The sequence below is a fragment of the Abramis brama genome (genome assembly GCF_963993115.1).
Source record: "Abramis brama genome assembly, chromosome: 23".
In the NCBI taxonomy this organism is placed as follows: domain Eukaryota; kingdom Metazoa; phylum Chordata; class Actinopteri; order Cypriniformes; family Leuciscidae; genus Abramis; species Abramis brama.
The window spans coordinates 31,210,311-31,226,273 of NC_139985.1; the positions used below are offsets into that span (position 1 = coordinate 31,210,311).

Consider the following 15,963-nt stretch of genomic DNA (forward strand, 5'->3'; position numbering starts at 1 on the left):
ACAGTGGTGGACGAAGTACACGAATTGAGAACTTGAGTAAAAGTACAGATATCCTCATAAAATATTACTCCATTATTACTAGGCATGCACAGTATATCGGCCGATACCGATATAGTGGCCTATATATGTTCAATTTTAATGTTGTTGTTATCGGCCCGAAAAGAAAATTTGCCCTATATATTAAAGCTATATAATGTATAATTTCCTCCAGCTGAGACGCTTCAGATGCGACTGTTCAACATGATGATTATGAACTGCTTAAAATATGATTGGAATCACTTCAAAAAAGGAAAATACAGTAAAGTGCAGCACAAGTCTGTCAGATCGGCTGCATAATATTATAATGAGAACATCATAATTTTGTGTTTGGGACATGGATTTTAATGGTGAGACGTTTGTTTTTGTAATCAGTTTCTCGAAAAATATATAAAAATTTGGATTTAGATTTATCAGCCAATATATTGATTATCGGCTTTCAAATATAAAATAATTGTTTGTTATCGGTATCAGCCAAAATTTTCATATCGGTGCATCCCTACTATTAAATATTATGTGCTTTTCTATTTTATTTGAATAAAAGTAAAAAAAAAATTATGCACTTAAGTATTACATGTAAAACGTACTGATTGATGAATGTTTATTTATTGTGCAATTTTATATACTTAGTAATAGTATATAAATAAATTGATATACATTTATATATTTTGCAATTATAGGTATATAATAGCCAGCATTAAGGAAGATTATGCAGACATTTAATATGTATTGCTCTGGAAGTAAGAAAACATATTTTATTACCAAAACATGTCCTACACTGATAACTACAGATAATTCAAGTTTGCAAAGTGAAAATGACAAAATATATAGTATACTAAAATGAGGAAAAACAAATATAAACATGCAATATAAAAACAGACCTCACATTGGGAAAAATGTGTTAACATTAAAATAAACGCATGCAAACATACTGGTTTTATATCATTTGAAACTGCTACGGCAGCGGGGAAATTAAATTAATGGGCATTAATTTGCGTTATTTTAACGTTATGATTAGTTTTTACCTAAAATCTTCTTTGTTTAGACAAAAATGCAAATACTGTATGGACATGCACACATTCAAGCATTACAGTGGGCTTAAACAGCTCGCCACAAACAACTGACAATCGTGACCTAAATATGATTTTCATTTACAATAATACAAAAATTCAGCATTAGTAACTTTTCACGCCATTAGTCACTCAAGCTCCAAGGATCTCCCGTGATCGGCTCATTTTGAGTCGGACTTAATCTCATCTCTTGATCATCTGAATCAGTGAGTCGGTGTCTCGATAACAGATGCTTTCGGATCGGTTCAGTGCAACTTGTGAACCGATTTAAGTGCAAAGAATCAGCTCATTCATTATTCAGACGCCGCTATCCCGCCTCGGAGTGGCTGCCGATTTCTTCAGTTCAAAATAACGAGGAATGACATGTTTTCGGAAATGCAGTGCAGTAAAAAGTACGATATTATGTTTTGGAATGTAGTGAAGTAAACGTTTCCAAAAATAAAAATACTCAGATAAAGTACAGATACTTGAAAATTGTACTATACTTAAAGTCCATATTTTCACCAAAATGACAAATGTTTTTTCTTCTTCATGTCTTAAAATATCTTGACTGTAACTCGACACCCTTGCCTCATTTAGTCTGCACAGTTCTATGAATATGCAAATGAGCCCCGCCTCCACTCACTCCCTCAGCTCAGAGATCCACTGGTTGACGATCACACGTTGATCTGATTGGTTACAAGGTAGTTTGTGACGTCAGAAACACCAGCGATTTCAAAGCGTGTTTTTGAGACTGTCTTTGGTTCACTGCAGTTTTAAGGAGGAAATACTCAGCAATGGCGTCGACTTATGAATTTACACATGGTTTGTCTTAAAGCAGATTAAAAACACCACATAGACACATAAACAACATTAAACGCTGGACTTTAACCACAGGGGGACTTTTAGTACAGTAATGTCCATCACTGACTAGTCAGTAGACGTAGGTCATAGCAGCAAACACACTGCGAGAAGATCTTATGAAATTTATGACACTGTCAAGAAAATTATCGCAGACTATCTTTGGTCACAAGACCATGACAAAGTCTCTCACTGTACGATGTAGGATCACCGTTTAGGAGCCACGACCTCAGAAATTGCCACGATTGATCATCTTTCATCTGGGACTTATGCTTTTTTCACATGTCTATATTTGTTTAGCTGTTGCTGTTCGATCATGTAAAAGCTCCAGTTCTTCTCTATATCAGAGTCAGTGTTTCTGAACTCCTGAAACGCCTCCATTATAGTCTTGAGTTTCTTCCGGGAACGAACACGTCACAATATTCCTCATTATAATAATTAATGCGCAGAATAAAGGGGCGGGGCCTGGTTGAGTTAGTTAGTAGTGTGTTAAACTGGCGGGTATGGTAAGGGGCGGGACATTTCCCAAACACACTTGAAGCGCTCGACCAATCACAACACACTGCTCCAGCCGACCAATCAGAGCACAGTGTGCTTTTCAGAAGGAGGGGCTTCATAGAGACAGGAAGTAAACAGAGCGTTACTGACAGACTGGGAAGAGAGGAGCCGCAACAATGGAGAATATGAGGAAAATATGATTTATGAAACAAGGATATATAACCCAGAAAGCAATTTTGCGTTTAAAAGACGTCTAATAAGACGACTCCAAACACAGCCCAGACGTCTGGATAAAACAAGGAAAATTTGGGCTGTCAGTGAAAATTAAACAGACGATTAAACCATCGCCTGAGAATACACTAGACATCAATTAGACAACAAAGAAATGAAATGAGTGAAGAAATTAAATGAAACAGCTTGTAATCACTGTTGACTTTGCTTTCATGATGGAGTATCAAACATCTCATCTCGCAAGTTATTTTGGCAAAAACGACATGTAACCGAATTCAAGGTTATTTTGTCTAGAAGTGTGTTACTCATAGCCGGACTATATCGGGTCTATAGTTAACCTAGACGGAGAAATGACGGCTATTGCTTGCTGAGAAGGTTCTGCCTGACAGTGACGCTATAAAGTTTAAAGCACCAGTGAGAGACATGTTCTGTGTTTGCTGTATTGCAGTGGGAGATGGTTCATTAAATCAGGTGACTGCAGCGTTTGTGTTCGAGAGCAGAAGAAAAAAAACAAGTCAGACGGTTGAGTTTGTGCCTCACATGTTCATCTGGGACGCGAGTCACAGAAACGTCATCTGAATAAAACATGGCATCTAATGAACCACACAGAGACGGCGCTTTAAACCAGCCCAAAGGAAGCACTTTAAACCCCGTGACACCAACAAATCCATCCGTTTATGAGCATTATGATCTGATTCAAAACAACAGATATGAAAGATCAGCGGTCTCTGTACGTCTGTGAACGGTTAAAAACATCTCTGTTGCTGCCGGATATGAATGCATTTAAATAACTGATTATCTCTCGCTAAATAATGCAAAGCAAAATGCAACTGGAAAAAACGTCCAGTTTCATCATCTTTCATCCGGGTGATTTTCTCATGAATATATTTGTGAGTCGAATGGGTCATGGTGAATACTGAAGCTAGCGCTGGGATCAATGGTGTGTGTGTGTGTGTGTGTGTGTGTGTGTTCTCCACGGGGGTGTTTGACAATCGAGCGTGGCAGACACAGAGACAGAGGAGCTAATTTTAGCTCGGAGGCTCAGCCCACCCATAAATCACTGCGGCAGGGGCTGGAGATGAAGGACACCGGTTGAGCGTCTGCTCACACACTCACTGCACACGTGTGTGTGTTCATACACACCAGAAGAGCGCTGTGATGTAGCCATGCTAAGGTGAACATGTTTGCCACGGGCACCACACCAGCAGAGGGCCCTGCTGAGCTGATCAAACTGTGCTTTGGTTTAAGTCACTATTAAATTCACATTTCTTTTTTGCAGTGTTTATTATAGATTATTCATCATTATTGTTTTAAATTCATGTTCTTGGTAATCTTGAATCAGAATAACTCCCTCTTGCAGCATCTCTTCTCTTCTTTGATGATGTGGGCGGGGCTTCAACCTGTCACTCACATGAGATCAGCCAATAGCAATATGCATATTCATAGAACTGCGCATACTAAATGAGGCGAGGGTGTCGAGTTACAGTCAAGATATTTTAAGGCATGAAGATTTTTTTTTCAAGGAAAAAACTTTTGAATGTCATTTTGGTGATCAAAGATGAGAAAAGATCAGAAAATTATTGACTACACAGGCTTTAATAATAATAATTTATTATTATATACAATAATAATTATATATAGTATTTGAATTATACTTAAAATACAAAAGTTTATTGTAGATATCTATAATTAAACTCCTATGAAAGTCAACCGAAGCGTCATTGGTCAGTCCTCGTTCATTGTATTTTCATGGGAAAGAGCGAGCAGCTAAATGATGATAACTGCTGTGATTGAGACACACACACACACACACACACACACACACACACACACTGACCTCCAGGATGTGATTGTGACACACACACACACACACACACACACACACACACACACACTGACCTCCAGGATGTGATTGTGACACACACACACACACACACTGACCTCCAGGATGTGATTGTGACACACACACACACACACACACACACACTGACCTCCAGGATGTGATTGTGACACACACACACACACACACACACACACACACACTGACCTCCAGGATGTACTTCTGCAGGGACTGGATGTCTGCGAGAGCCTCGGCGTCCTGATGGATCACCACCACCTCCTTCAGCGGATACTGAAAACACACACACACACACACACACACACACACATGCGGTGACTCGAACATGCTCAAGCTCAGCTCTCAGGGGTGCAGCGGGTCTCAGGTGATCGTGACCCGTACGGATCAGCTCCACACATACTTACAAGTGTTATTTAAATAAACTCCTGATGAACTTACAAACTTTCCAATGCCTCGTGTTACGAGTACAGAACCTGTGTGTGCTACTGTAGAAGTTTGGTCCATTCTGGGCATTATTAGTGCGGTAATTTAGCAGATACAGCCTTGGATCCATTAGCGCCTGCATTAAACCATCCGGCTGATCTCTCTAAACAAGCTCTAACTTTAATAATGTTCAAGGGAATAAAGGCTTCTGGGGGGTGTTTGGCTCGAGGTCACGGTGCAAAGGATGGGTTAGCCTAACCCTAACCCTAACCCTAACCCTAGGCTGATTTTACTCCGAACCATCCCTTTAATATAACAACAAAATACAGCTTTAACAAAGATTAAACTATATTTAGTTTCTACAGTGAACAAATAGTGTTATTTTACATTTAGGCTTAATTATTCATTTCTGTACCTGAATACTACTGTAAGACTTTATAACTGTGTTATTCAGTCTTCATCTCTGCTGGTAATGTCTTCTGTCTGCCCACATCATACAGTCCAACCAAACACTACTCAGACACCAGATATCATTGTTCATGTTTCTTCACTAGTGTGATCAGGACACTATAGTTCATTTCTGTCAGTGAGGAGAGCAGAATAAAGTAAACTGTGACATATTATACCCAATAATTCTTCATACAGTGACTACCAGTGACATTTGGGACCAAAAATGATTCCGACACTTTGAGCTGATCATGTTTTGCTGAAGTGTGTTTTCTTTAATTGCTAATGCTCTTTTTACACACAGACTGAACACAATGAAGCATTGCTTGGTGATTGGTTGAGCTAAACTGGTATTATCTAATTGTGTAGTTAAATTTAACAGCTGACAGATATTCAACATAATTCATGTGTGAGACAGTCTAACAGAAGGACGGACAAAACCAGTCAAATATCAACTGAGTTTATAACTCTGAGTTCTGCTCATATTTTATTACCACTTTCTAAACTATAGCGAATAAACTGTGATAATGTGAGAAATGTTGAAGGAGTCTGAATAGATGTTGGTTTGACTGTATATATATATAATTTCATTTGCTGATCCGAACAATGATCCGATCCGTGGCTCAAAAACCATAAATGATCCGAACCGTGAGTTTTGTGATCCGTTGCACACACTCACACACACTCACACACACTCTCTGAGGGTTCATCACGGTAATAATGAACATCTCTCACCTTGACGGGAAGAGTCTTGCGGTCTCGGATCACACGGCCCAGCTCGATGACCGACTGCATCTGGGACACCGCGTTCTCAATGCGCTTGTCAATCAGAGACTCCCTGCCAAACACACACACACACACACACACACACACACACACACACACACACACACAGCTGTGGAAGAGCTCGAACAATCACAGAACTGAGAGCGGAGATCCGTCCAAACAACCAGTGACTGAAACACATGCGTCATGATGGGAATTTTACAGATATTTTAAAGTGATATTCCAGGACTTTTCAAGCACTACTTTCTGGGTTTTCAAGGATTACAATCAGAGATCGCACTCATCAAACAACATCTTTAGTGCTTTTAAACTCAAATTACACATACAAGGTTCTTATTACAATTGCAGTGTGTTTTATACTAATACACAGTAGAAACATTTATGATTATTATCAGTGTTGAAAACAGTTGTGTACATTTATTTTTCAGGATTCTTTGATGAATAGAAAGTTGAAAAGAGCAGCATTTATAATAGAAAGCTTTTGTAACATTAAACACGACCGTTCAAAAGTTTGCGGTCAGTAAGAATTTTTCTTTTTTGGAAAAAAAATGTATTAATACTTTTATTCAAAAAGTGTCGGTCAAGACATTTATAATGTTACAAAAGAATCTATTCAGATAAAAGCTGTTCTTTTGAACTTTCTATTCATCAAAGAATCCTGAAAAAAATTCGTACACCACTGTTTTCAACACTGATAATAATCATAAATGTTTCTTAATCATCATATTAGAGTGATTTCTGAAGGATCATGTGACACTGAAGACTGGAGTAATGATGCTGCACATTCAGCTTTGATCACAGGAATAAATTACATTTTAAAATATATTTAAAACAAAAATCAGTTATTTTAAATTGTACTAATATTTCACAATATTACTTTTTTCTTTCTTTTTTTTAATCAAATAACTGCAGCCTTGGTGAGCAGAAGAGACTTCTTTTAAAAACATTAAAAATCTTACCGATCCCAAACTTTTAATCGGCAGTGTCTCTCAGACTGCTCGTGGTCATTAACAAAAATAGACCCATGTGCAGTAATATTGAAAAGTGAGGATGCAACGCATCATGATATCGAATCGGATTGAATCGCTGACATGATAATCATAATCGCATTGAATCGCTGACATGATAATCATAATCGCATTGAATCGTGAGATCAGTGACAATTCACACCCGTTACACAGTTCATTCAGGGTGTCACATCCACAGGTCACATGGTGTCCAACAGCTTCTAAATGCTTTTCCTCATGTTAAATCATTACACAAAGCTCCATCAGCAAACGCAGTCCAGACGACTGAGGAGAAGAGATGTATGTTCTCAGTGTCCTCTCCTCGTCTCGGACACACGGTCACGGTCACACGGGACACTCGCTGAATATAGAGGAGTGAGCAGGAACAGACCTGAGGAGCGCTTGCAGGCGAACTCCAGCTCTAGTGAATGTGTTCACACACTGAATCACACGAGGACCTGACCGTGACACACTCTTCAGAGCGAACACACGGCTGACAAACTGGCTGGAAAGCGAAACTCAAAATTTCTTTCTTAAATATTAGCAAAATTCAAATTATATACGAATTCTAAAGGCAACACTTAATGTTGGAGGGGAAAAGTACTGTATCGTCTCCGATGAACACAAGAGCACAATAAGCAAATATAAACCAAATCATGCATTATTGAAATGAACTGACGTTCACTTTTTAAAGTGCATTAACTTTTGAAACAATTGTTCTTCAGTAAAATATAATGCCCTTAACATGCATGCGAGGAACATTAGTGTGTTAAACTGTGTCTGTGCATCAGTGACCTGAGAAAACACACTTCAACACACAGCGGAATGAACTACATGAACACACACTAGCAAACTGCCATTCAGAAACACACACTTCTACACATCTACATATCGATCATCAGAAACACCAGACGCTCTTGATCTGAGCGAGTGCGTTTCAGCTGATGAACACACACACACACACACACACACACACACACACACACACACACACACAGCTCTGACTGATGTGCAGGTCTGGTCAAGTGTGTCGTTGCACAGTTTTTGCCTCCGACTGAGAGGGTTTTCGTCAGCAGGACGACTTTTCCCGCCATTTTTCAATTTATAATTTACATTATCAGCGCAGCTACAACGCACTTTACTGGATAAGCTAACAAAAACAAACCGCGTCAGTCACGTCATCATGTGTCGCGCCTCTTGACAAACCAAAAAATTGAATGCACAGTTTTTTCATTTGTATGTGCAGGTTTTTTTTTTTTGACGAATATTCAAAATTCACATTTGTATTAGCCAGGCCTACATGCTTCAAACACCCTCTCAACACCTGACCCGACGCAGGAAGAGTTCTGTGTGTTCATCGGCTTCAGAACATCTGATGAAGTTCATTAAATAAGGAAGGAAAAACTATTTTAGTCTCAGTTCTAGCCTGTCAAAATGTAAATGAGGGCATCTTTATGCGGAATGAGTTTAATCAGCTTCTGCACATCACTGTGTTCACGCTCCCGAACGCCACGACACACACACCATGATCTCTGACGCTGTGTGTTGATGGAAACACTGCATGACAGATCGACTGTCAGAGTCCACTTGTGTTCGACTCAAACTCACTCACCAGAGATAATCTCATCATTTCAGGTACAAAAAGACAGTTAACTTTTAAACTCTGCATTTTAAGTGTTAAATTATTATTTTTAATAAATAATAATAATAGAAATATATTTTAATATTATTAGATTTATATATTTTACATTGTACTATTATTATTTTTATTTTACAACGAATGAGTTACAAATGATTAACTTTTAAATTATTTAAGATTATTATTAATAATAATAATAATAATAATAACAACAATAATATATTATTTTAATATCAGGTTTATATTTTTTAATTGTACTATACTTATTTACATTACAATTACTTAATAAAAAATAATAAATGATGATTTAACTATTTATTAAGAATATTATTATTAATAATAATAACAATAATAATATATTATTATAATATTTTATTTGTTTTAAATTCTATTATCATTATTTTTACATTACAATTAAGGAGTTAAGTTTTCTAAGTTTTATTATTAATAAATAGTATAATAATAATAATAATAATATTTATACATTTTAATAACAATATTTATATATTATATATATATTATAACTTTACTCTTATTTTTTTGCAAACATGTTTTAAATGATTGTTTTTTAAATTATTTATTTGTATTAGTAATTATAACAACAACAACTATATATTTTTGACTCTCCTATAATGATTTTTACATTACAATATATTAGTTAAAATTACCATTACTGTATTTAATTATTCATTTATATTAATTATTATTTATATATTTTTAACTCCACTTGTTATTTGTATATTGCAATTAATGAAGTGTCAAGAAATTGTTTTGTACATAATAGAATGTTATTCATTTAATTGAAAAAACGATCTAATGTCGTGACATCTTTATTATGACAGAAGGTGTTTGCTAACGGCCATGAATATTGTTTTGTATATGTTATGATGGTAAAGGGCGCTAGCATGTTAGCATGATGACTGTAGCGTGTACCTGGCGTGTGGCAGCATGAGGTAGTGGATGCTCCCCGTGTCCTTCTCCTCCGTTGCCGCCGGGTCCATCAGGTGACGCAGGTTCTGGTACATCATCTCCGTTATGAACGGCGTGAAGGGAGCCTGGGCACAAGAAACACTTCTTAACGGTGCAGTGTGTCATTTTTAGCGGCATCTAGTGGTGAGGTTGCGAACTGCACCCAACAGAAGTTACGGTGGACGACAGGAAGTGATGTCGTCGTCTGAGACAGCAGAGAGTAGCCAGTTAAGCAATGAGGTTTCTATACAAAGATAAAGAAATTATGCTTGCTTAATTATTCAGTAAAACGATGTTATTGCGAATATTATTGTTACTTGTTCATCATTATGTCAGTGTTTTATTCGTTAACTTTAGCTCGCTTCTTCATTATATAAGGTCTTTATACACCACTGAAAACATAGTTATGTATATGATATCGCATTTCTGGCAACAGATCCTCATAAATATTACACACTGCACCTTTAAGTGAATGAATAAACTACAGACAGAAGCTAAGACACTATCACCACACAAAGCCAAGGTTTCCTTCACTGAAGATTCACTGAAGCATTAAGTTGTTCCTCACAATCACTGATGGGGAAAATGGGGCACTGAAAGTCTGCTTATCTATCAAATCATCTCTTGGGTCAGTAATTAATTATTGCCGTAAATTGAAGCCCTGCCTTCACAGTTATGAACTGCATTACACTGCAAATATCAATAGTTTCAAATAATAATTCAACTCTCATGTTGTTGGAAAACCCATATGACTTTCAGCGGAACACAAAAGTGAATCGTGCCGGTCGCTCTTTTCCAAAGATAAGAAAGTCAAGTCATAAAAACGCTGTGACAGCCGCCCGTGTGACTTGTGCGATATATATACAAGTTTCTGTAAGTCATATGATGCTTTGCGTGAGAAACAGACTGAAATTTAAGTAGTCAACTGTGGCGAGCAGGACGAGGCCGGTGGCGTGAGTGACGATGAGCGACGCACCGCTCTCCTATCTCTCACGGAGGAGCGGAAGCATAACACTGTGTCCTAACCAGACGCGATAACATTCCAGTGACAAATCATTTGTCTGTCCACACTAGACTGCGAGAGGCGTCAAAATCAATCAAAACCCACAGCCAATCAGAACAGCGTGTGGGCGGAGTCAGCCAATCAGAACATCATCATCATGTGGGCGGAGTCAGCCATTCAGAACAGTGTGTGGGCGGAGTTAGCCAATCAGAACAATGTGTGGGCGGAGTCAGCCATTTAGAACAGCGTGTGGGCGGAGTTTCGCGGCACCAGAGAGTGATCCTGACGGCACTCACAAGAAAATGGATAAGTAGCTACATAATCAAATCCACAAATATTACACCATTTAAGCATTATTCAAATACATAGGCATATTACTAAAACAATCTTTGCTGTCAGTTTGTTCACAGTTTGAACGTTCTTGTTTCCATTTTGTTTAATTTCAAGATCTGAGGTGAATTATCCATTGTTGCTTTTACAGCCTCAAAGCTGGAGCACTAAATGATATTCAGAGTCACATGACACGCTTTAACATTAAATAAAGCACATAAACAGCACCTGAGATTATCATCGCCACACTTTGTGTTTGTTGTTCCAGCAGGACGTCGCAGAAAAATAGAAACCGTTTCTAAAATAGAATCGTCGTGTGTCGCCGTGGCGTCTGGTCAGGACAAACACTCGGATTAACATGGAGAAGATCCTTTTATCGCGCGTCGCGTGTAGTTAGGACACGGTGTACAGGAGGAGCGACGACAGTGAAGATCGAGAGAGGACCAGGCCTGGATCTATGTTGTGTTTTGTTTGTTTTATTATGTGGCAGCAGTCGTCCGTGAAGGGCTGCTCTCTTTTACTTTCGATTTGTATTTGTTCATTTTATTATTAAAGTCTGTGAAAGTTCGCCGGTTCCCGCCTCCTCCTTCCCACAATAACGAACTTTGCTACAAATTTACTTTCAGTCTTTTAAATAAACATGTTTGATCTTTAAACAAAGCTGTGGTATGACTACAGAAGATGTACAGTGGTCAGATGAGCTGCTGATATGATGCTTTAAATGGCACTTTAAGCAGTTTTGAAGCTTGACAACTCTAGTTTTCATTCACTGTCATCACATTAAAACCAGTGGTCAGGATATAAAAAAACCTCAGCTTTGGTGTTGCACAGAAGAGAGAAAGTCACACAAGACCGAAATTACATTTAAATAATAACTTCCTAACTATTCCGTTAGGAAAGATTATTTAATTATTATATTTATTTTAGTTATTCAATTTATTTTAGTTATTCATTCATATTTGTCTGTTTGTTTCTTAAAGCATAAACTTCACAAAAATGTGTTAAATTGATGCTTAAAACAAGAAAAAATTATCATCTTCAACAGTTTTGCATTTCAAGTAAAGGATTGTTTTTAACAAGAAAATTAGAATATGTACATTTTTTCAGTGTACAAAAAAAATCCTTTATTTTTTGGTTTTAGTAATATAAAAAAAAGTATATTTCAAAAAGCACTGCTACACTTATATTCAATAATTTCATCCCCATCCACTGAGAACGGCCACACTCCTCCTTCTGAAAGTGTTTGAGCGCTTGCGAGACTCACCATCAGTCGACACATGGAGAGGAGCACACTGAAGAGGGTCTCCAGGGCACGGATACAGTCTTCAACACCACTCTCACCCTGAACACACACACACACACACACACACACACAGAGAGAGAGAGAGAGGATAACAGCTGCAAGCACTGCTGACTCCTCCGCTCTTAAACACACACAACACTGCAGTGTCACAACATCAAGCATCACGTCTGAGCCTGCAGGTCCTGGCTCTCATTTATTAAACTGTGCGTACGATCCTTATTAAAAGTGTACGTGCGCCTGAAAGTTAAAAATGGCGTACGCCAAAAAATATTCAAAATTCCCTTTACAAAACACAGTCAGGATTGTGCACATGCGTCTCCACCCCGAAATAACCATATATGGAGCTTACAATGCCGAGTTTTGTCCTCATCTGCATATCATTTGCATATGCATATTCATCCACGTGATTTCCCCTTTCCTCGCCTACCTTCTTTTTCCTTCTTTCTTTCTTTTTTCCTTCCTTCCTTCCCTCCTCTTTCCTTATTTCTTTTTTGTAAATGGTCCAAGCACTGATTCAATACAGATGAATCTAAGTGTGTTTTGCTCAATGGATGAATAATGACATTCAGGGATGAAATATGTGTATTGATCTGAGCTTTAATTCAGTCTGGGTCACTTCTAGCCCAAGGGTCACAAGCAAGTGCAAGGCCCAGGAAAAATATATTTTCTTATTTCTTTCTTTTGATAAATATGAAACATGACTGGGATATTTCTGACAGGTTTTCTGAGATTGTGTGCGAGTCGAAGCTTGCCTACCTTCAGACGCCTGCGGTTCGTCCTCACGTACCAGTTGGTGAGCATATCCACGAACTTGACCAGTCTGGGAACCACCGTATAGAGTCTGTAGGCTGGAAACACGAGCACACGTCTATTTCAGACCGTCCTGGCTGACAAATCACTCAAGTGCAGGAGTTCATCAGATGCTCACCTCCCATCTCATCTCTGAAGAACTGAATGAGTGACTGGGTGAACGACTGGATCCATTTGTCCATGATGTTCTCGCTCACGATGGCTGTCCTCTCGTTGTACAGGAACTCGATGCCCTCCTCCTAATGAGGGAAGAACGATCATGGCCCAGTCAGATACTTTTCAAATAGTAAGCAGATAAAATAATAAAATAGATTTTCTTCTATTTTTACGCATCCTTAAAAAAAAAAAAAGTATTAATTTAATTACGGATGCACCGGTATGAAAATTTTGACCGATATGATAACCGATAATTCTTTATATTTAAAAGCCGATAAACCTAAACCCACTTTTTAATATAATTTTTGAAAGCCTGATTACAAAACAAAAGTCTCACCGTTAAAAGCCATGTCCCAAACACACAATTATAATCGTTTCATTATAATGTTATGTAGACTATATGACAGACTTGTGTTGCACTTTAATGTATTTTCCTTTTTGAAATTATTTCAATCATATTTCAGGCAGTGCGTCTCAGCTGATGGAATTAATCCATTATTTATCAGCTTTTATATATATATACACATATAGGACAAATGTTCTTTTATCGGGCTGAGAACTATAACATATGGTGGCCGATGTGTCGTGATATGTATCGGATCGTGACATGAGGGTATCGTTACACCCCTAATATATATATATATATATACACACTTATTTTAGAATAAATAAGTTGGTGCAGTGCATTACACTGGCTTCTTAAAGCCTTGGAGTTGCAGAGCCTCATCAAAGAGCATGTGTGTTCAAGAAACATTTCTTATTTATTATCAATGTTGGAAACAGCTGTGATCCGAGAGCCAGGAGTCTCCGTACCGTCTGCAGTCTCTGGAGGTTCTGCACCAGGAACCGGTAGGCGTTGTACCAGGGCAGGAACACGTCCTTCAGCACGTCTCGCACGCCCTCTTCTTTAAAGCGCAGGTTCTCGGCCCGGACCACCGGCGAGTTGATCAGGTACAGTCTGAGGGACAGAAACAGGTGATGTCACACCAGGAGGACCGTTCCTCTGGTTGAAGAGCGTCTTTCCTCATGAGAGTTCACATGAAAGGGCTTTAAACGGGCCGGGCTACTAGCCTCGGTGAGTGTACAATGCCTAGTTTTTAAAATCTGTTCAGATTTTAATAGTCATGTAGTGTATTCCAGCCTTGAGATGTAACCCTATAACTAAGTATGAGCAATAGTGAACAGATAATAAGAAACCAATCAAAATAATTAATCTTCAATCCGCCAGGGGTCTGTGGGGAAGCTAAATACAATCTAAGCCCTATTCGGACGGGATTAACCTCACAAGGGTAGATGGAGTAATGTAATTTTACCACAGGTATAACGTCTGTAATATTAATGGCCAATCCGCACGGGATAAGAGATCTCAGTAAACTAGCAGAAGTGGGAGAGTAACTCGATTTACACACCGCCGTCACTCCTGCCGTCATGTGTGTGTTACGCTGCTTCCTGATATCACGTGCGCAAACACATATAACCTATATTTATATAAAACAGTTCTGTCCGGTCGAACGATGTATTAATTAACTTCAGATTGGATTATGTTGGTAACAGGCACTTAGCTAACGCTAAAAGATGTTTCGTGCCTCTAACGAGTGCTGTCGGTCTTCTCTCTGATCTGATGGTGTGTGTGAAACACTCGAGTTCTGCCACAGACTCGTCCCAGCGTCTCGAACACAACTGATGCTTCTTCAAGCGTCTCCATACTTGAAAAACCACGGTAAACTACTTTTAAACAGGAAATGATGAAATATTTAGGTACATATTTACAGCGGGTCTATTCGCACGGGATTAGTATCACCTGAGGTCATTATTCCGGACCTTTTTACTGAAGGTAAAAGCCGGCGTAATCTTTACTGACATTGTCATGATCACTGAGATGCACATTCAGACGGGACTAAAATCACAGAGAAGCTCTGGAGATTATTACTTTACACCACCTCTCCATGTTACACTAGTCCCGTCCGCTTTAAATAGGGCTTTAAATGTATTATTTAAATCATTAATAAACTGTCTGTTAAGCATTAAATAATGTATTAATGTAAGATCATTATAAAGTGTTATTAAGATAATCTAGCTTTTTTATCCCTCTGGTGCATTTACTTTTTTTAGTGTTTTTTACCTCATCGGAATGGTGCGAAACTTGGTAACGGTTTTAACGGTTTACGCACACACACCAAATCCTGGACATGATAAGAAATGTTTAATGGCCCTGAAATTTTTTTTCAAAAATTGCATTGTTAACAGTCAAAAATGAGTGCAGTGGAAATTAATGGGAAATTAATTTGATCCATTTGGAAACGTTTCCCAAACAAATCCTGTCTGAAAGCTCATTTTTTGAGATTTCAAGCTCAAATTTGGAACACAGCTGGTTTAAATTCGTGGCTTTGGTTTTCTCACGGTTTTAGAATAAAACGCGTTTTGGAAAATATATTTTTCATATAAAAATTTAAAATTGTATTTTTGTCCATTTTTCATAATGGTAAATGTAGAATTTTATAACTTTTTTCAAGTTCACTTTTTTAAACTTCAGCAATAATCTGCCAAGTGTCGTCGG

At 38.1% G+C, this 15,963-nt stretch overlaps 1 protein-coding gene across 1 annotated transcript in view; it reads right to left on the reverse strand.

Moving 5' to 3' along the window:
* The window catches only part of iars1 (isoleucyl-tRNA synthetase 1), a 157,503-nt gene that overhangs the window by 80,508 nt on the left and 61,032 nt on the right, over window positions 1-15,963 (reverse strand). The window contains exons 19-25 of the mRNA XM_084100950.1: window positions 14,220-14,364; window positions 13,369-13,489; window positions 13,197-13,288; window positions 12,402-12,479; window positions 9,769-9,890; window positions 6,139-6,241; window positions 4,723-4,806 (exon numbers count right to left, since the gene is read on the reverse strand). Of these exons, the coding sequence (XP_083957076.1) occupies window positions 4,723-4,806; window positions 6,139-6,241; window positions 9,769-9,890; window positions 12,402-12,479; window positions 13,197-13,288; window positions 13,369-13,489; window positions 14,220-14,364 (745 nt within the window). The remainder of the gene's footprint in view (window positions 1-4,722; window positions 4,807-6,138; window positions 6,242-9,768; window positions 9,891-12,401; window positions 12,480-13,196; window positions 13,289-13,368; window positions 13,490-14,219; window positions 14,365-15,963) is intronic.